General features: G+C 39.4%; 1 protein-coding gene and 1 long non-coding RNA gene across 6 annotated transcripts in view; one reads left to right on the top strand and one right to left on the bottom strand.

Moving 5' to 3' along the window:
• Positions 1-22374, bottom strand: part of LOC126498042 (cytochrome P450 2J4-like) — a 139957-nt gene that overhangs the window by 32479 nt on the left and 85104 nt on the right. For 2 of the 5 annotated variants that reach the window (XM_050136379.1, XM_050136380.1), the window contains exon 8: positions 17100-17237. In XM_050136379.1, coding sequence (XP_049992336.1) covers positions 17100-17237 — 138 coding nt within the window. Of the gene's footprint in view, positions 1-11930; positions 12123-17099; positions 17238-22374 lie in introns of those variants that run through there. The other 3 variants (XM_050136378.1, XM_050136376.1, XM_050136381.1) reach the window with 3 other exon arrangements.
• LOC126498051 (uncharacterized) overlaps positions 1-22374 on the top strand; it is a 30680-nt gene that overhangs the window by 4872 nt on the left and 3434 nt on the right. The window contains exons 3-5 of the long non-coding RNA XR_007590757.1: positions 2127-2177; positions 15886-16007; positions 17424-17549. This is a non-coding gene — a long non-coding RNA (uncharacterized lncRNA). The remainder of the gene's footprint in view (positions 1-2126; positions 2178-15885; positions 16008-17423; positions 17550-22374) is intronic.

The raw sequence follows: 22374 nt of genomic DNA, 5'->3' as shown, positions 1-22374 counted from the left end.
TTCCCCACCATGATAAGATCCCAATGTTCATCTAGTACAAAGCTATAAACAGCTAAAGTTTGAACCTCTTAAGAAATCAAAATGCATTGAGTTTGATTTCTCCTATCTTGACTTTAAATGTTCTGAGTCAGCCCCTTCTCAGAAAATCATGGGGGTGGGGAAGCAGGCATCTCCCTTTTCTAAGCAATTAACCTTCCTCAAAACAAAGAAGACATGAAGGGAAGAGAAGGAGCAGAAATTTCCTGGAATAATTTAGGGAAGGCATAACCATCCTAGTGTGATATAGATTCATAATGTACTGCTTTCTCAAGAAGCCTCCATTGTGTCTTAGGATGCTCTCTTGTAGGGAAGAAAGTTGCTTGGGACATTTGGGAGCTTAACCTTTCTGAAGATGTCCTCCAGGAAATTCATATATAATTTCATCTACTAAGAATAGGGTTTAGATAAGTCTAATTTCTATTTTTAGTTCCAATGGTATTTTCTCAACACCATGTGGAAACCTCAGGTAACTTGTAAGCCATGCTTAGAAAGGCAGATAAACTGAGTGATGGTCAAGCGAACTCATCAACAATTCTTCAAGTTGGAGTCTGGCAGGAGCCCCTACAAACCCTAGTTGAGACAGAGAAATGGCTGTACATTGTCATCTACAGCAGCCTGGAGAGCTCCCCTAGACTTTCCAGGACACAACTCATTCCAAATTAGGATTTTTGGCTTGTGGTATAGTTTAAAAGTCTTTTAATGAAAACTCAAGCATAAGGGTTAAGAGAAAGAGAGCTCCTCAAAGGGAGAGTAAGACTCCAAATGGAGGTGATAGAGCTTCCCATTGAGAAGTGATTTTCAAGCATAGCTTGGGATGTCTTCTATTTTGTTTTTGTCTTAAACTAGGCCATAAATATCACCTTTTATTGGAACAGTGATTTTGGTCCTCTTGGAGATAAAGAATGAAGAGGCCAGATCAGAGGACGATAGGCAAAATATGAATCTGAAAATAGCCACATTTATTTTACTGTTGAACAAATCAAGGGGATTTAGAGCCAAGGAAAGCTTTCACCAAAATCCACATAAGGAAATAATACTGGCAGTTTGGATAGATGGGATCCATATTGGTTCCTGTCTCATCCAGTGAAAAGAGGCTTCCACATCTAGGCACCATAACTCTTGACACAAAACAGAAATTTCACCACAAAGGGTAGGATACAGTTTATTCTAAATATGAGTAACCATGGCCCAGAAACACAGATTCAGTTAACAATAAATTTCATGTTCCCATGTGGTGACAATTTCATGAAGTGTTATGGTAACAAAGAAAGTTATAAACCATGGGACTTTTCAAATACATTGATAGAAATATCAATATCAGAAATATCTGGTAGAGATTCAGAGGCTCTTGCTATGTGATGATAATCTCAGTGTTTTGATTGGCACGAGTCACTAATTTGTTCAATTAATATATCCCAAAGTTTTCACTCTCGGTCATATTCAAAGACAGGTTATTGGTGACTATGAAGGGAATTAAAGTTTATCTGGATCTGGCCCTGGGGTTGCAGCACTTTAACCTCTCCACAATCATTGCAGTTCTAATCTGTTAATCAGCCTTGCAGAAGAGGCAGAGAGGAAAGTTCTTTACGGGAACACCCATTCACCAGCACATTGAGGAAATCTCTATTGACATTTGTGCAATCATAGAAAGTATGTTTTTCCCTGTCTTGGCATTCCTGAGTTACAGCAGATTAGATCTTTTAAACTCAGGATGATTCCTAAAATTGTTTTGGAGAAAAATATCTTCCTCCAGAGTTCCTAAAAAACCAAACAACACTCTGAGCACTTCATTTCTGCATTTATTTTTGAAAATATTGTTAAAATTGCTATTCTTGGCATACCTGATTTAAAATCTCTCTCTGTCTCTCCCTGTCTCTCTGCCTCTTTCTGTCTCTGTCTCTGTCTCTCTCTCTCTGTCTCTCTCTCTCTCTCTGTGTGTGTGTATGTGTGTCTATGAGTGTGTCTGTGTCAGTATATGAATGCTTCAGGAGTCCTTTAAGCAGTGGACCCTTCCTAGAACAAGTAAGTTACTTTAGGTGAACTTGAGTTAATTTAACTTGACCCCACTTCCCGTTTTTCTCTCTCAGCTTCCTGTGTGAAGATGATTTATGGTCTGGCTGCCTTCCCATTCCCAGTGGGTGAGTCTCATTCTCCTGGTGCAATGCCTTCACCATTATAACAAACTTTATCCCCTGAAAGTATCAGGCAAAACAAACCCTTTTCTTCTCTACCTCAGTGTTTCAGAGGACCAAAATATTCTATCTCAGGAAAATAAATGGAAGGAATGTAATTACTAAAATGCTTTCTGTTTGGCAAATAAGAGATAAATTTGAAAGACTGATTTTAGAATCAGTCTGTGATTAGAGCTCACTTTATATGATTTCTGGGCTTTTGTTTATATATAGGCATATATCTTGTCTGTATTGACATGTATTTCATCTGTATCACATGAGGTAATTGTTAAATTAATAATATATTTTTATTGCAAATAAAGTTATGAGTTGATATTTTAACATCTAGCTTGGTGTACCCATTATAATATTACCAAGCTAAAACTAGTATCACAAAAATACACTGTTAGGTTTTAGTGTTTCTGTTTCATTGTATCATTAAAAGGAATATTTGTTTTTGCAATATAAAATGTTCTTATAATAGCTGTAGAATTGTATATGTATATAAACATATAAAATAATCTGTGCAAAATGACAGATGTAGCATAACAAACTGTACAAAGTTTGTTTACTTTTCAGTTTTCAGATAAGCTTCTACTGAATGCACAACGGCTATATCTATAAACGGCATTGACTAGTTGTCTGGAATATAGAAAGAATTGAAAAGGCTTACAAACAGTAATTCTTAAAAGAAGAGAATTATATATAAGTAGGTTGCCAAGCAAAAGTACTGTTCATAAGGAATTTTCTCTGCTTTATATTTAAAGCAATTAAACTTAGAGTATTGGTTTCCTTTTAATTAGATGGGAAAAAGTTATCTTTAAAATAGAATTTATAGGCTAAGAAGTTTGTTCCATGGTAAAGGCAATTGATGTGGTATTCCCCTCTGTATGCTCTGAATGCCATTAGTTAATAAAGAAACTGTCTTGAGCCCATAATAGAGTAGAATAGAGCTAGGCAGGGAAAATTAAACTGAATGTTGGGACAAAGAAAGCAGAGTCAGAGAAAAACCTTGGAGCCCTGCTGCAGACAGACGCCTGAAATTTACCCCATAAACCACAGCCTTGTGGCAATACACAGATTAATAGAAATGGGCTATATTAATATGTAAGAACCGGCCAATCAGAAGTTAGAGCTAATAGGCCAAGCAAAATCAGAAACCAATATACAAGCAAAACACAAGTAATACAAAAATACCTCAAAAAACATTATGAGACAAAAAACTCCATAAGAACACCACTGAGCCCATTTTTGTGTTAGCCTTCTACTACTGGGTATGGAGCCTAGCCTTAAGAGTGATTTATATACCCAGTGAGACTCCATTGAAGAAAACTAACATTCCCTTTGCAAGTGGTTGAAATGATGATTAATAAGCAAGTATTTTTAAGTGATATGGGGGATGGAGAGTGACTCAGTGGTTAAGAGCACTGATAATTTTTAAACAGGGTCAAACTTTGATTCTGATCACCCATATCAGGTGGCTCAATGACCTGTACCTCCAGCTGCAAGAGATATTGATGCCTTGGCCTCTGCAGTTCCCTGAAATCGTATGGACATGCCCATACAGAGATACATAACATGATTAAAGAGAAATGTTTTAAAAATTGATTCAGTACATTTTATGATCTATGTATCTTCAAATCTCCATGGAAATATGTAGATCTGTGTGTCTAGGCTATATGTATGATGTGAAAATTACCAGAATTAAAGGCAGGTAAGTTTAACATATAGAAATCAAACACTAACTGAATATGCTCTAACTGTGTTCTTGCTTGTGTTATCTGTCGATGAGGTATATTTCACAAGGCTGAGCTGTAAAAACCAAGAGTAGGGTAATGGAACTATCCTGGCAGGAATGAAGAAATTCAAGAGACATTTGTGACTCTCCATTCATTATTAAACCACTGACATAATGCATTCTAAGAAATTGAATCTTCTCCAGGAAGGAAAAGAGTAGATGCTAAATGCAAAACAGAGAAGGGGTTTGTCTCCCAGAAAGGGATTTCACTTGTATTGACAACTTTTCAAGCTATCTTAGATAGAGACTGAAGTTTAGACAAAGACTATGAGTAGGATCCCATCATTACCCAGCTATGCACATCTCTGGGCCAATATTTAATTCGAACCTAATGCTAGGACCCTAAGCAAAGATATGGATCTGGGAACACTGGACCTTTTCGATCCTCTTCTCAATGTGTCTACACTGAATAGACCCCTTTTCTTTCTTTTCATAGAGTCTTGTTTATATAGCTGGCTGAGGAAGAGGGTGGACAAGGTCTTGTTAGGAGATGCTGGGGTTCATCCTCTGACTCTCACAATTCTGGAACCAATCTGAGCTTCAATTAAGAAGGATCACGAAATGTTAAGTTCCATAGATGGACCTGGAATCTGAATTCTAAATTTGTCTAGTAGAGATCAGTGTCAATAACCTGACCAGAAACAGTGGCTGCGACAACCTGAATTGAGGGTTGTAAGATGGTATAGACACCTGGATGGTTGGGCAAGGCAGAGCCCACTCTCCAGCTTTCTTGGCTACTCAATTCTTGGACTACATGCAGATCAGGAGTCCCCAAGGATACTCTGTGTCATGTAATATCTGAAGAAACATGCAGGGCAGAAATATTATCAGAGGATGGCAGGGTGAGATACTTGGGCACTAATGGTATCTGTGGTGCTTTAGATGAGAACTAGCCATCTTAGGCTTACATATTTGAATACTGGTTGATGGTGGTGATTGAAAAAGTACTGAAACCTTTAGGAGGTAGAGACTTGCTGAGTGAAGAATGTCTCTGGGCATGGACTTTGAGTAAGTTTATAGCCTTGGTCCACCCCAGTTTGCTCTCTTTGTTTCCTTCATGTTGATGAAACTATGATTTCTCCATTTCTTGCCCTGGTCCCTGCTGCCATGTCTTTCATGCAATATTGGAAACTCCCTCTAAAAATATAGCCAAAATAGACTACTTAATGAGTAATTTGTCTTTGGCCACAGAGTTCTGTTACAACATGGGAAAGTAACTAATATTGATCCTGGATTTGGACTTTTTTTTTTAGTTTTTGGACTTTTATTATTTATTGTAGACACAAATATAGCATCAGGAAATCATATTTCACCATGTATTTTTTAACTACGACATTGACTATCTTTCTCCTTTGCTATCTTTGCTGGAGTTGGAAGTCACACTGTATTTATTCACCTAGATTATATTTCTTTCTTCAATTTATTTGTTTTTTTTTATTGAAAATTTCCACCTCCTTCCCTCCTCCCACTTCCCTCCCTTCCCCCACTCCTGCTCCCCCTCCCTCTCCAGTCCAAGGAGCAGTCAGGGTTCCCGACCCTATAGGAAGTCCAAGGTCCTCCCTGCTTCCCCCAGGTCCACGAAGGTGAGCATCCAAACAGACTAGGCTCCCACAAAGCCCATCCATGAAGTAGAATCAATAGAAGAACATTCATTTCTTTTTGGAGATTTGTGGAAGATATTGGACCTTGTAAAAAGGAAAATGATTCATTGCTATAATTAGAGCTTGAGAAACCATTAACCATTCTTTTTTTTTTTGAGACAGGGTTTCTCTGTAGCTTTGGAGCCTGTCCTGGAACTAGCTCTTGTAGACCAGGCTGGCCTCAGACTAACAGAGATCCACCTGCCTCTGCCTCCCAAGTACTGGGATTAAAGGCGTGTGCCACCACTGCCCAACGAGAAACCATTCTTGTACAAGCCTAGAGGACTGTAGTCCTGAGTATAATATACAGTGGTGGTTTAGCTCATGAGTTCCAAAGGGAAGCAGAGTTTGTAACTACTACTGACTTGGACGTCATTTGTATATTTTGTCAGAGTCTGGCTGCCATCTGTCTTTGTCATAAGAACTCATGTAAAGCTAAAGTTAAAATCAATGGATTCATTTCTCTGAAAGAAAAGATTTCCAAACAGCACAATTTTGAGTCTGTGGTTATTACTGCTAACTTTTACATAGATCTACCATAAAAAGAACAAAGTAGCTCAGAAATAAATAAAACACATATTTTGAAGAGCAAAAGAACATTAGGAAGCTTAATGGTAGATTCAAGACATATGGAGAGAGAGAGAGAGAGAGAGAGAGAGAGAGAGAGAGAGAGAGAGAGAGAGAGAGAGAAATAGATATAAGGTTAGTACTCTTACAGAGCGGCGTGTTGCTCTATAGTTAAATAATAGGAAGGGTGTTGGAGAGCAATAGACCATCTAGTAAGTGGTCAACCTATGTAAGTAGAAAGCCTAAGAGGTTGGTTTTCTCCCAAAGGCAATTTCTTAACAAGTAAGGCTGGAGCTAATTTAGGAAGATAATTCCGGAAGCAATCAGACCTGCCCCTAGGAATAACACAGTTGCAGAATGGAGGGAAGAAGCTGCAAAGCCAGGAAGAAAGAAATTAGAGAAGATACTAGACAGTGGAAAGATCCTTCGTGTTCATGAGCTATAAAATAAGTGTTTTGAAATTGGGTATATTATCAAAATCAATCTGTGTGATCTCCTTCAAAATTCCAATACCCATATGGATAGAGGGAGAAAATCATGGAAGCAAAGAAGCTTCAGTAAGTCAAGCCAATCTTGAATAGAAGAGCACTTGATAAAGGTATCATAGTGGAATTATATTATTGACTCATGGTAGCAAAATAAACATGGTATTGCCCCAAAACCTACATGCAGAACATAGAACAGAATAGAGGACACAGAACTAAATCCACACTGCTACAGACAAATGAAGACATGGACACCAACATGCTAGGGCTGGCTTCATGTCCTGGATAAGTCAGTTAAACAAAGCAATTGACAGTAAAAAGCAAGGTGGGAGTGGTGGCTCATGCTTTTAATCCCAGCACTTGGAAAGCAGAGGTAGGTGGATTTCTGTGTGTTAGAGGCCAACCTGGTCTTAAAGGCGAGTTCTAGGACAGTCAGGGCTGTCAAACAGAGAAACCATTTCTCTAAAAATTAAAACCAAAAGCAAATAAAGAATAAAAACAAAGCAAACATACAATAAACAATAAAAAGCAGAAAATAGCTTTATTTAATTTGGTCACAAATGAAAGAGAGACAGAGAGATCTTTGTAACTCCCACTCTTCATCCATTATTGAGGTACTGAACTGAAGCTACTGTTCAAATACAAGGCAAGAGATATGGCTAGCTAAGTGTCTAGCCAAGATATGGTTCCACCCAGCATTGTCTCAGATTGAAGTTTCTTAGTAAGTTCAACTGAAAAGTAGTAAATCTTTCTCCAGGAGATGAAATCATTTTCTGGAAGTTAAATCCCTAACTGGGCCAGACTCTAAGGTTTCAAATTTGTCTTTTCTAGTAGGCCATTCTTGGGTTAAGTCTAACATCTTGGGTTCCATGGTTTCAATAATATGATATCCAATGACAGAGACACGAGTGTCTCTTTTGAATATATTTATTCCTGGTAGATATATTGGTGGGAATTGCAACAAAGAGATAAGTAACCAAAAAGGGACAGTGTGGAAAAAAATGTGGTCTGCTATTCATTTAACAGTGGGTTAATGAATAGACTATATAAAGTATTAACAAACAAAAAAACCTGATAAATTGGGCAAATAAACTGAACAGGTGTGTTTCTAAAGAAGTAATACAAATGCTTAATAAATATATAGAAAAGTTTTCAACATGTTTATCACTAAAAAAATACAAATGACAGCTCCACTGAGATTCCATATTGCCCAAGTCAGAAAGTCTGCCATCTCTAAAACAAAAGCAGCCTATGCTGGTGATGAGCTGTCAGTGGATTTGTTAGCACTGGAATTCTGTCAATTTTAAGGAAAAGCAACAAATGTTGGTAATGAACTGTTACTAGATTTGTGAGCATTGGAGGCTCAGGCTCTGGTGACGTTAAGACTCTAGCCTTGGTCACCTGTCTTCAATAGGACAATTAAGCAGATGTGCAGTAAAAGGAGATTCATTCAATGTGGGTATGCTGGGAAGAATGGTAAAGAGGTCTAATGATCATCTTGTTCCTAACATCAGATTAAGTTTTAAGTAGAAGACAAAAAGTGCTCACTACTAAACAGGCCTGGGCAAGGTTGAATAAAGATATTATACTATATTTTATGGAGAAAATGAAGACAAAGCATTACATTTTTTTTTCCTGAGATGTAGGACAGCAAAGGATGAACAACGTACTGCTCTACTGATGCCCAACTTGTCAAATCAGTGTGTTTATTGGGTTTTAAACTTTGTAAGGTCAAGAGTATGTTATAGTTGGCACTCACTATCAAGGAGGAACAAAATGATAGAAGTAGTTGCTTTTATCCATGTCTAACCCCAAAAAATCTCTGTCTAGGGTGGGGCTGAGGACTGACTTTTGAAAGTCTAAACCCACAGTCAGCCTATCTGCAAGTGGAGGCACACAATCTGAAACCTTAATGAGTGAGTGTCTTCCCTGATTTTTTTTTATTAGAGGACAGTTTATCCCCAAGTCTTAGATTAGACTAGATTTCAGTGCAGAAAAACAGCATGCATTTCCATTCTAAGGTGTGGGTCAAGATGATAAAGCCTAGGGGTGTTTTCCTTCCTGTCTCTATAACTAAAGGAAGATATAGTGGAACATTTTCCAAATCTCCTTCTATAATAGACCTGGCAAAAATGAAGATAGAGGGTTTGCCACACTTTGGCTTGGACTGCTTGCATTTGCACATACTTGGCTCTCTAGCTAAACTTTAATCTCTCCACCGGTCTCTGAGGATGACTTAGGGAGTATTCTGGATCTCTTTGTCCCTCTTTCCAATATGGTCAAATTGAGTAAATACCCTTTTTGTGTTTTGTGCATTTCATTTAATACTCTTTATTAGTTTTTATAGGTAGGGTGGTCAGACCTGACTTGGAGCACAGGTGATGACCCACAAGTTCAATAACACAAGGTCTTCCACTCCAGAGCAACCTTTGAAGATTTTTCATCATCCATCCTCCCCTCATGAACAATGGAAAGAAGGCTTTTGGACTAATCCCTCTTATTGATGGAGAACTGAATTTTTTCTTGTTTCTTGACCTCCCTCAATAGTGACAAAGACATTAATATCCTGTAACCCAACAAACCTTTCTTAATTTTGTGTGGACAATTTTAGCCTATCTGTTCAAGACCAACCATCAAAATAAAACAAAAAAAAACCACTTCTGGAGTAAATATTGACCCTCTTGTATTATGAAAGCCAGTCAGCTTCTAATGATGACATGAGGCTGGGAGGATCGTGGATCCCTTGTGGCTTATGTTTTAAATAATTCCTGTAAATGTCAGGAGGGAAATTTAAATCTCTCAAATCATGTGTAAAGTAGAGTAGCTATAGAGTAGGTGCATGGACCTTCTCCACCAGGTGACAGCTGTCCATGTGCTTTGCCATGTCTCCTGGATGCCAAATTAGGAGCACATAGAGAATTAAAGCTTCATGGTGGAAGAAGTTTGTGAAAGTCTGGGAGTAGTGGCTACAGTACTGTTTTCAGAAGGTACTGCACTGTTTTTGATTGTTTGACAAAAGGTGTGAGATTCTTTGAGCATACTATGATAAGATTGTTGGTGGATAATCAGTGGTAATCACAGCATACAGAGGGGAATTCAACATCATGAGATCTTTCTATTTTGGTGAACAGTTCACAGGTTGACTCTTCAGGCATGAATGAACTCAAGGAGACAAAGGTTGGCTTTCAGCTTCTTTGTTACCAAGCCAGCTTTGCCTCAAACCTGTGATATCCTAGACCTCTGCCTTGTACAAGCTACCCATCCATTCATATCCAGGCAGACATACTGACTTCTGTATTTTAAGACTTTCAAGGCCTTGCCTTATTTAAATATTCATGGTAGCATGGTTGGTCTATGGCACCTTGTAGGAGGGTGGTGGTGAGAAGATTCACTTTTGAGACAACTTTGTACACTAGAGATCAGGTGGAAGAGAAGAGCAGAGAGGTACTCCAGTGTCCAAAAATAAATGAAGTATGATGGTGATATATTGTGTTCACAAAATGTTTGTGTAATTGTTGAATGGGAAAGAGACTTATTTTTTATAACAGCCAATAGACTTGGAAAAAAGTATCATAATTAGTGTGTTGTGATTAGGTTGTGTTCTGATCTCATACTTCATACCTTGTAAAACAATGGTTGTGTTGTAGTTTTTGTTGCCTAGAAAGATTTCATTTCACAAGGAAGGTTTGACTCTATTTTGAAGATGAAGGATGACTATGGATTGGGTGGACACATGATCAGCACCATGTGTCTGTCACTATCCTAACAGCACAGAATGATGAGTAATTTACTGCTTGTAGAAAGGATGTCACCCTGTTAACTTATTGGGCTGAATTAGTCGTGTCGGGGTATATGGGCATGTTGAGTCAGATCAGGAAAAGCAAGCCCTAAATGTATTGGACAAATGAGACCAAGGGAGAGGTATAACTTCCTCACCTGGATACCATATCAAGACAGACTCCACCAATACGATGGTGGGAACCCCACTGGCCTGTCATTTAACTTTATAGTATTTGAACTGTGAACAAAACTTCCTACAATAAGCTGTATTTGCAGAGACTGATTCAAAGTTCAGCATTTTGAGAGATGTTGGAATGTTACAGGTTCAAGACTAATTACTTTATCTTGGACCAGCTTTAAGCTCCAGCAACATCCAGCCATTCCTCACTAACCTCCGTGTATTGCTCACATCCTGCAATGAATAGATAATGTTTATAATTTATGGGCTTGCAGACCCACTGGCTTCCACCAACTTGAAGGTGAAGAATGTCATCATTTAGCATTGATGGTCGTCAGAGATACCTCCCCCATCTTGCTGTAATCACTTCTCTGATGTACTACTTAAATATTTTAGACCTCTTTTGACATTTTTGTTTTATAAAACTATAAAAGTTAATGAAACTACTTCTGTGTTGGAACATGAAATTTGTGATAACCTCTCTTCCTGGGCCATGATCACTCAAAATGGATCCAGAATAAACTAATTCTTATCCCCTTTATGATGAAAATACTTTCTTCACCCAGATCAACAGCATCAAGTACCAACAGACAGAGAACTCCCAACAATCCCAAGGGTCTCAGATTGCCTTATGTATCTGAAAATAGAAAATATTTACCATTTTCCATCCAAACTTGCTTCTAGGGTTTGCTTTTTGGTAACTATATATTACCTGGTGCTGGGTCAGAGGTCAAGATCCAGCTATAATATATAAGTCATAGAAATTGCTTCTATCCTGCTTATCTTGTTTGTGTGTCTAGTACACCATCCCTTTTCACCTCACTTCCAGGAGGACCACTTAGAAGCAGAGCAAGATAAGGTAGCTATAGACCTTTTAAACAGGAGAATCTTCAAGTCCTATTTCTGTGGCTGCCCCAGAAGCCGAGTTCTAACTCTTATGCTCTCTTGTTACTAATTCCAATTGACCCATTTCAACAGTCCAGAAGCACATCCATGTGTACAACAGGAAGATGAAAGAAACTTGAAGGCACACCATATGATGTGAATTAGGACTTCCATAGCATTTTAATAAATTATTTCATTTTATATATAATAGAAATAGTCATTATTCCTTCAGAAACCTTTCTGAACTCATAAGTTCCATAACCAACATCAATTTGTGGGTCCAGCAGTCTAGGGATTGGATTTAGTTTCCTTATTCCAACTCCTCCCCTCTTTTCTCAGTTGCCTTCTTCTATCTCCTCTTGTGTGTGGAGTGAGTTTGAGGTGCATTTCACCCCTTCTTCTTTTCTTTACACTTTCCTTCTCCAGCATCACAGTCTGGGGACAGGGTGAGGCCCATTCTGAACTTCAGGCTCAGCTTCTCATTGACTGGGGGCTTGAAGGTAAAGTTTTGCAAAAGAGCAGTGAAGAAAATGAACAGCTCAGACCTGGCCAATTATTCTCCCAGGCAGGCTCTCTTTCCTGTGAGAGAAAAACAGAAGTCAGCAGACTCTGGTGCACTGGAGGGACTGGTGTCCCCAGCCTCCTACTGTAAATACTGAGCTAACCTTGGGCTTTGTGTCCAAATGATTCTGTTTAACACCTTCCCAATTTGCCCACTAGAGCCCCATTCAGTGTGTCCCACACTTTCCCCAGCCCAGGATATTGTTATTTTCTCAGGTGTCCTCATCTCTTGCATTGAATAATTTGTAGACAGTAAGTCCTGAGTAGGCAGCATTCTCACAATGCTGTAAGCCTTTGCTTTAGGTTACCTCACATCACACACATGTCACATGGTATACATATGTGTGTGTAGAGATATATACATTTCTGTCTACTTATCTACAATCTGTATCTCTCTTGAATATCTGGCTTCACATGTGTAATCTCTGTGGATGATCTCTGATGATCCAGGACAACCTTCGCATACCAAAAATATTTTTAGACCAGTATTCCGACAAAGCGACTATTATTATTTGGACCTGTTTTCCACTGTCCTCATGGGGTTTCCAACAAGGACATCGACGCAGGAATGATAACATATGACACTCTCTGCAGGATAATGTATTAGAAACTGCATTGCTTTTACTGACATTAATAATTGATAAATTTCTGTTGGTCATCTGTTTCCACTTTGTTACCTACCTAATACCGGGTGTTGAAGAAATCAAACAAAAGCAGACCTCAAATGTTGCAGAGCAAGCAAAAATTGTTATGATCATGTCTGTATCTTATGCAACATCTGTGTTTTTTGCCAAGATGTTTCATTTATCTATGTTCTCCACATGCTCCTCCTGTTCCCTACCATGAATGGCCAACAGCTCATAAATCCTGAAGACTCTCCTGTAAGAATCCACATACCATGACATGCAAACTTCGGACTTGGGGTTACTAACCTGACCTGTCTGCGCTCTCCTATGTGACTGTGACTAAACCACACTCTTTGTCTAGAAGCTTCTCATCTGGCAGTTATGTGAAACAATCTCTTTCTTCCATCTGTAAATGGCTTGGCAGCTATAAATTAGTTGTTCAGCATGGAGCATGTGATTTAAAGCTTGGCTTATGTGATGGATAATCTTGATTACTGTGATGGCTGGATTGAGAATGTTCTCCATAGACCCATGCATTCGAATGCTTAGTCACCAGGGAATGAAACTCTTTTGGGAAGAATTAGGAGGTGTGGTCTTGATGGAGGAGGTATGTCACTGGGAGTGGGACTTGAGGTTTCAAAAATTTCATCAGTCCTCTCTCTCTCTCTCTCTCTCTCTCTCTCTCTCTCTCTCTCTCTCTCTCTCTCTCTCTCTCTCTCTCTCCCTGTCTCTCTCTCTCCCTCTCCCTGTGGATCAGGATGTAAAGCTTCAGGCACTCCCCCAGGGCCATGCCTACGTGCTTTTTGCCATGCCGAACATGGACTGATTCTGTAATCAAGTGCTTTCTTTTGTAAGAGCTGCCTTGCTCTGTAGATTAGCTCATGGAAAATCATGAACTCTACACCAAGAGCTGTGGAGCCTCCATGGGACCAAACAAGGTCCTTGGCATGTGGCACACAGTTTTGTAGCTTGTCTGTTTGAGGGGATTCTGGCAGGTAGAGCAGGATCTATTTCTTGTACATAGGCCGGCCTCTTGGAGCCCATTTGCTATGGTGGGACGTCTTGCTCTTCCTTGATGCAGTGGAAAGGAGCTTGGTCCTGCCTTAACTTAATGTTTCAGGCTTTGTTGACTGTCCATGGAAGCCTTGCCCTTAGGGAGGAATGGATGAGGAGTGGGCAGCTGGGGGGAGTTGTTGATAGGGGTGGTAAGGTGGGAAAAGAGGGTTGGGAGGGAGAACTGTGGTTGGAATGTAAAATGAATAATAAATAAGTAAATAAGTGTTGCCTTGATCATGATGTGTCTTCACAACAACAGTACTGTAGTAAAGCCAGTGACCATCTTGATTGAGATATGCCTAAAAAATCCAAGGTTGCTGTGAGGTCATTTCAGAGATTCCTGGCATGAGGGTCATGGAAGTAAGAAGAAAGTCCTGTCCTGAGCAGGGCTGATAGCATCCAGTTGGCTGGCCTTTGACTCTTGGTAAGCCTGACTCTTCCTGAGCCCCTGTGACTGTGTTGCTGTGTCTGCTCATGACCTTCACAGTCCAGCTCTCTCCATCCCTGCTGGAGACTTTCAGATATTCAGGCATAGGATTCTTCCTAAGTCCTTTTTATTGCTAGACTTTCAGGTTTTTTGGATTTTGAAGCCACTAGTTACCTATTTCTCTTTTTCTCCAAGTTGCCAAGGGCCATTTTGTCACTGTGTACCTGTGACCGTGTAAATAAAACTAGTAATATTAATACACTGTTGGCAGAGCTGTTCCATGTTGATATCAGTGCTCATGATACTGAAGAAAAAATTCTTTTTCCATTTTTCCTTTTACTGCTCTCTCTCAATCCTTATTTATCTCTACTAAGGGTCTGTTAACTATGGGAAGTTCTACCCTTGAGGACATCATCATGGGTGTTATAATAAAGCACGCTGAGTAAGCCATGGGAGCATATCAATAAGCCTAACCCCTAAATGGCCTGTGCTTCAGTTTCTGTCTCCAGTTTTCTGCCTTGAGTGCCTACTTTGTTTTCCATCAGTGGTGGACTGTGATAAGGAACCCAAGTGAAATAATCCCTTTCCTCCACAAGTTACTTTTTGTTATGATTTTTATTGCTGCAATAGACAACAAACTAAAACAGGGGATTTTGATGACTGAGTAATATTGGAATTTTGAAATAATTGGTAGGGAAAAACCTACTCCTTCACAGTCACCACCCTCAACCTGGGGCAGTGCACAAGCTGAAGCCTTCACTATCACTTCTCTCATAGTGTCAGCCAAGAAAACATGTCCTCAAAGATGCATTGTCTGTGCTCATATCTGCTCTTAACCTGGAGATGGCAGTCACCCAGGTGCAGAACGTAAATGGTATGACAGTGTTCACCTAGACCGTGTAACTTGAAGTATGGAGTTTAGCTTTTGTTCTTTTGTTGCCAAGGACTTCATCAGCAAGCTTGGTTGCCACCCGTGACACTATTAGGAAATGATGGATAATTAAGTGGGTGTCTGCCAAAGGTTGGCTATCTGAGCTATAGCATGATGGGATATTAGAAATTCGGTTGCTTCCTTTCTCTGCTTCCTGGCCACCATGAGGCCGTCACTTTCTTCATACACACTTCCAGTGGATGCTCTGTCACACCGTGAGTGCTGTTCAATTACCACCAACAGAAACTTCTAAAAGGATGAGTCAAACAAAGATTCCTCCTAAGACGTTGTTCATCTCAGATACTGCTTCAGTGAGGAAAATGGACAGTCTGTGCTACAGGCTACTTATATACTTTCTTTTTCACCCCCCCCCAGAAATATGACCTATTAAGTGAAATAAGAGGGTTGACAAAGACTATCACAAGTGGACTTCACAAACCCTGCATTTATGTTCTATGACACCCCTTGTAAATTACTAATTTAATGTTATAACCTTGTAAATATTACATTAATATTACTTATATCAATATAATTATATAAATTGGCATTAATTATATTAATTAATAGAAGTTATTTATTAATTTTTTTAACTCTAACAGAGGAAAGCATCAATCAGGAGAACATAGGAATGTATGAATTAATATTCTATCTTCTGTGATAACAATAATAATTATACAGTTGGTTATGTTTTCCAAAAGAAGAGAAGCTAATATCTACAGCGGTGTTGTTTTTGATTTCTAGAGATGCTGAAGGAAAGCAGTTACATGCCAAAGATAGGATTGTGGTAGACAATCCAGACTGTTGTTTTGTCAACCCAGAGGGTGGTTCAGATCTGCCTCTTCCGGTCCTCATGGCATCTCCAGGTAACTAAATTTCATTCATCTCTATCAGAAACATTGAAAGAAAAACATTTGGCTTTCGTCTTCCCTTGGTTCCTTGTTATTTTAACTGGGACTTCACAGCTATTCCAAAGAATGTAGGCCTTTTACCACTACTGTAACTGAGACTTGTGTGGTGGTTTTAGAGTTCACTAGAGTCATGAGGTGACAGTCCAAGCTCATTTTACCAGTTTCATGTGCTTCAATTCTGTTTCTTGGGATCTTATACAACACCATATGAAAGCCCAGGTTAAGGTGTATGGCAGAACAAACCAGATTTGCTAAGCCAGTTATCTGACCTGGAAACTTCTGAGGATAATATGTTTCTTATGAATAATATAGTATTGGACGTTTGTTTTATATCAAGATTCTCACTAATACATAGGCCATGAACTCAGGGAATCCTAATGTAGAAGGGCCTATAACAGTTACCATGGATATGTGATAATGAAAGAACTAAAATAGGAGTGGAAACTTAAACCTGACCTGCCAGTTCCTTGTGCACAGGTTAAATAAGAAAAAGCTCTCTTCTTCATTGGAGTTTGCTTATCTGATCAAATATATGCTAATGCCCTTTTCCTATTGGATTACTTACAGCTATGCTACCTTGGTGATTGCCTGAGATCAATTTTCTGCTAATGAACCCTCTAATTAAGTCATACAATTTTTAGTACCAGAGTACCCATGAGTCTCTGTGTGTTTCTGTTTTTACTTCAGAGCTAGTTTGAATAGAACTTTATATTGAATAGAATATTTTTGTTGTTGTTTTGGTTTTTCTTTTCTGAGACAGGGTTTCTCTGCAGCTTTGGAGCTTGTCCTAGAACTAGCTCTTTTAGATCAGGAAAACCAACCAAGGGAAGCCAAAATTTCAGTCAGAGGCAAGGGTGAGTTTGAGTGACAGGAGTGGCCTGCAGTTGAGTTCTGTCTGAGAACACTGGCCTGCAAGCAACACCTCCTTACAGCTGCACTGAGTGTGGCATTTTGGAGATATTCAGATGACAGTGGAGGTCTCTAGGCAGAAGTAAAAGGAAGGAATGAGGCAGGATTCTGACTTCTTTTCTCCCCATTACCACTCACCCATTGAGAAAGGCAGAAAGGATCTCTCTTCTTAAACTCCCCATTCTCCAGAAAATGCTCTGCATTGAAGGTGTCTGGAGTGGCCCACTCTTTGGGGTCCATGTGCAGAGCAGTCAAATTGGTCAGGACCATGGTCCCCTAAAGAAGACAACAAACAGTCAAGGCTGGATACGTGGAAGAGACCCAGACAAGGGATGGGGTTCCCAAGCTCCTATTACTTTTCACACCATCAGCTCCATGAAAAATCCTGTCCTTAGTCCAGATCCATGATGGATTGTGTGTCCTTAGGCTGTTCCAGGCTTATCAGTCTGCTCTTTATTATAGAATACAGAACCATGGGAACAGGCCAGCATGTGCCTAGAGAGACAACATGGACCATCCATGGGAAGATAACTGGACATGGGCTAACAATCATCAACCTAGCTCCTTCCTCCAGGGACATGTGAAGAGGTAACCTGTCTCTGGGGTTAAATGAATGAATTGTATCTGTGTTTACAGAGTAGACTTAAACTTTCCAGGGGAACAATACATTCTGAGGCACTAAGACAAAGTGTTACAGATCCACAGAGGCCTCCTCTGGCTGACACTCTTGATTCTGGATCCGGGCAATTGATAATTGTCTAGGCGATTACATAAAAACCACCACCGAGACTAGCCATGAGGACATTTCTAAAGATCATTAACTCATGGCAGATGGACTTTCCTTGACTATGTGTCACCATCCCCCATGCTCATGAATTGCATGGAATAAATGGGGTGGGGGTTAGCCTCCTGCAGGTTTTTTTCTTTTTTTCTTTTCCTGACTACCATCATGAGGACTGATATTCTGACTCACTTCCTTGTTTTCACGCTGAACTGAAACCTTGGGCATTTATTTTGTCACTGTCAAGAAGAGTCTGACCTTTGTTCATTAAACAGTGAGCAGAAAGAACAGAAAGGATTGTGCCTTGAACAGAAAGAATGTGATGTGGTCAGGAGCACGCTCTGCAGAAATCCTGAGGAGATCCCAAGCTGTGCTGTGTACTTGGTCTGTGAACAGAGGGAATGCAAGAGGCATCCATGGAGAAAAGTATAAGAGAGATCTTTCAGTGTCTAAAATAGCAAGTTTTGGGCAGTACAAATAAGCTAAGTAGTTCTGGATCTAAACTCTTCTGAAGCTGGATATTGTAGTATAGAGATCTATGTAATCTTGATTCTCAGAGTCTCAACCATCTAGTGTTTAGTGTATGGACCAAATCGCTATGAAAAGGGGATAACAAGCACCCTCAGCACATGTATGTTTGGCAAACATCTGTTCTTATCTCTTTTTTTCTTATAATTAACGCTTCTTTTTTGCCTGGTTTCTTTGTGAGATACGTAGTTCTCAACAATGCAAAGCTGGATAACACCTGTGAGCACAGATGTGGCAAAGAATTATGGACACCTGTGAGGTCACATTGCATTGTTTATGTTATTTGCTAAAATCTAAGTAGATTCTACCAAGCAACCTTCCTTTCTCTACTCTCTATGCACATAAACAGCATTTAGACAAATTGGGGAAAGCTCTCTCTCTCTCTCCCTCTCTTTAGGAACAATATCTGTCTCTGTTTAAGTATTTTTGGGGGGCAGAAATACATGTTGTGTTTTAGATAATGTGAAGGATGGACAGGAACAATGAAACCAGGAGTGCAAAGTTACCTTACGCAGATGGAATCCAGCTACTGTGCTATCAGCTGTCACTTCCCTGGGAACATTCAAGGGGATGATGTTGCTCATCCTCTGCACCTCATGGATGACAGCATTGGTGTAGGGCATGGACTCCCGGTCAGCTGTGCTTGGCTGCCTCCCATGGCCAATCACTCTGTCAATCTCAGTGTGTACTTTTTCTGCAAAAAACAGGATGTCAGTGGGGTGGGGTGGGGCTCGGCTGGTTTCAAAGTTTAGTGCTTTATTCTGAAGGCAGAGAAGTTGTCTCTAAGCTGTTATCTCCTGACATTTCACCTACTGTTTTGTCTACAAAGAGACACCATGTTCATCAACCCCTCAAATACAGAGTTGGAAAACTGTCAACTCTGTAACTTTCCTTGTTCTTACAACATAACCATAGCTTTCCAGTGACCTTGAACTGAATAGCTGTTATCAACAGGGCTAAACTCACAGCAACACCCACACGGGTATTATCATTGGTTAATAAAGAAGCTGCTTTGGCCTATGGAAAGGCAGAATAGAGCTAGGCGTGAAAACTAAACTGAATGCAGGGAGAAGGAAGTCAGAGTCAGGGAAATGCCATGTAACTGCCAAAGGAGAAAGATACCTGATCCTTACCACTAGGTCACAACCTTGTGGTATTACATAGATTAATAGGAATGGGTTAATTCAAGATGTAAAAGCTAGGTAGAAATATACCTGAGCCATCAGAAAAACATTGTTGTAATTAATTTAGTTTCTGTGTGATTCAGATCTGGGTGACCAGAAAAAAAAAAAAAAAAAAGAACAGTTTCCACTTATAGTCCAATCTGATCCTCAGTAGTATTCAAATCTTTTAAAACTTAAATATTCATGTAGACATGCATTTTAAATTGTAACCCAAGATGCATATACTAGAGGACTGAATAAAAATATTTCCCATAGACTCAGGTGCCTGAATAATTGCAAGTCCTGGCACTGTTTGTGCAGCTATGGAATCTTTAGGAGATGCAGCGTTGTTGGAAGAAAATGTCACTGAGTTCAGTTTTCAATGTTAATAGCCTTGTCCCATTTCCAGCTTTATCTCTGCTTTCTGTATGTACTTGATATGTAATTTTTTTGTTTTTTAGTTCTTTACTCTGTATATCTGTTGCCATGCCTCTGTGACATTTATGGAGTCTTTTCTTGGAACCATAAATCAAAGAAACTCTTCCTTCTATAAGTTGTTTTTGGTAACAGAATTTGATCTAGTCACAGGAGAATAACTAAGACAAAAATTGTTACAAAAATGGGGCTGCTGCTGAGATGAACCTGAGCATGTTAGGATTTATTTTACTTGTTTTTGAATGGATCGATATTGCAACACTGGATTAGAGTGGTTCACTTCTGTCAGCAGAGCATAAGAGGTCATTCTATTAGCAGCCTGAAGCACAGTAGTGTAGACATAGATCATGGAGATTCAGAAGAATGTAAGGACTTCACCAGCAACTGAGTTGTAGGCCACTAATGTGACATTTGGATGAAGAATATGGTGTCCTTCTGCCCTTCCTCTAAGACCTTCCATGAGGCTGAATTGAAAAGTAATGGACTAATATCTTTGGCAGAGAAAATTTTAAAAAGGCATACCATGGAGGCTGTGGCATGGCGATTACTCCTTACTCTTAATTCCAAAACTAAAAATAGCAAATGTGTAGAATAAAATTGAAAATATATACTTTTGAAAGAAAAAGAGAAATAAAAAGCTTACTGTTTTCCCCTAAGCCCATAGTGGACAAAAGCCAGTCATGGTTAAAGAGTTTACTGCAATTAAGGAGAGGCCTATTGCTCTTCTTTGTAAAATAGAAAGGATCCCCTAATATAAAGACCCCACCCAGATAAGCTTCCAGTTTGTGGAAAGAGAAGGTCCAGATAGGCAAGTCTCCTGACTCTGAAAAACAAAAACCACTGCAAATGTGATTGAAAGGGCCAAAACATCGTCACAAAATGGCAGCTGAACTTTCCAGTGCCACCCTCATGCTCTGGGGATATGGGAGATGCAACAATGAAGGAGGGCATGATGATTCTTTCTTTGGAGATTCAAAGAGCTATTGAGGTAAGGTAATAAAAACCAGTGGAGTTCTCATTAGAAGTCTATAAAAAGCCATTACAGGAAGTTTTGAAAGTGAAGGTTGGGTTGCACTAGAATCCCAAAGATGTTGGAGAAGGTAGATCCATGTGACACCTGCAAAGGAAGCTGCAGACAGAGAGTGTAACCAGCCCTAGAGAGGGATTTATGCTGCAGGCAGCAAAGGTACAGGGGTGGAACCCTTAGTCCCATGAAACTAAATTTCTAGTCATAAGCCATGGAATTAAAGGATTTGGTATTTGACCTGTTAGGTCTTTCTTTCTTTGCTTTTATTTCCTTACTCTACCGCCATTCTTCACTGCTGGAATGAATGGGAATATATATTATCTGCCACTGTATGCTATAACTATATAAATTTGAGGGTGTTATAGCAGTTCAGAGTTAAGAGATTGCCTGGAACTGCAGAAGACACTGGATTTTTCAACAGTATTAAGATGGCTGAAGACTCTATGGACTTATAAAGTTATACCAAATGCATTTTGCATCATAGCATAACCATGTACCTAAAGGAGCTAAAGGCACAAATGAGGAAGATTAAACGTGCTGCACAGGCTCTAGGTTTTAAACACTTAGTCCTAGATGTTGGTGTAATTTCGGAAGCCATTGAACTTTTCTGAGACAGATCCTCACTGGAGGAAGAATGTCACAGGGGATGGATTTGAGGGTTTTTCTCCTTGCTCTGCTTCTGGTTTTCCCTTTGCTTTTGTTTGCAGTTGAGATGTGATGTCTCAGTTTCTGTGCAGGCTTCCTGCTGCCATACTTACTGTATAGTCATAGACTCTGTTGGTGGTCAAAATAAACTCTACCATATATAATAATAAAAATGTAGGTAATATACATATAAATAAATATATAAAAATACTATACATTTTGAATCCCAAAGAAAAAGAAATCTCAGTCAGTGAATTGATATACATACTAACATAAGGGTCTGATTTGATTCTCATAATTCAGAAAAAATATTTGGATATAGTGATATGCACTTCTGATCCTAGAGTACAGGGGAGGCAGAGACAGAATGATTCCTGTGTCTCACTGGACAGACAGTCTTGTATACTTGATGAGTTCCAGGACAGAGAAAGATCCCATCTAAAAAAGTGTAGGGAACCTGAATTTTCTTTACTACATGGAAGCAATGTTATCACTACCCTTCACTTTGGCCAAAAATAATTGTCTTGAATGTGCTACAGCGACTGCATTCTTCACCCATAAACTGTCATCACATTTGTAAAAATGTTTCATGACATGAAACATTTATTTATTTCAGCACATGAGTTCAGAAGTTTCAGGATATAAGCACTTGTTGTATCTGGCCTATGACAAGGCAGAACATTACACAGGGAGAGCAACACTGTAGTACAGCCAGGACCCAGATCGGGAGAGACACTGGAGACAAGTATATTCTTTTTTTTTTTTTTTTTTAATTTTTATTTATTTATTTATTAAAGATTTCTGTCTCTTCCCCACCGCCGCCTCCCCTTTCCC

This window comes from Alexandromys fortis, unplaced genomic scaffold (assembly GCF_014885135.2).
Source record: "Alexandromys fortis isolate MF-2015 unplaced genomic scaffold, M_Fortis_MF-2015_v1.1 scaffold_13, whole genome shotgun sequence".
NCBI classification, from domain to species: Eukaryota; Metazoa; Chordata; class Mammalia; order Rodentia; family Cricetidae; genus Alexandromys; species Alexandromys fortis.
Note: the sequence above shows the minus strand (reverse complement) of the source record. Positions and strands in the feature narration are given on the sequence as shown.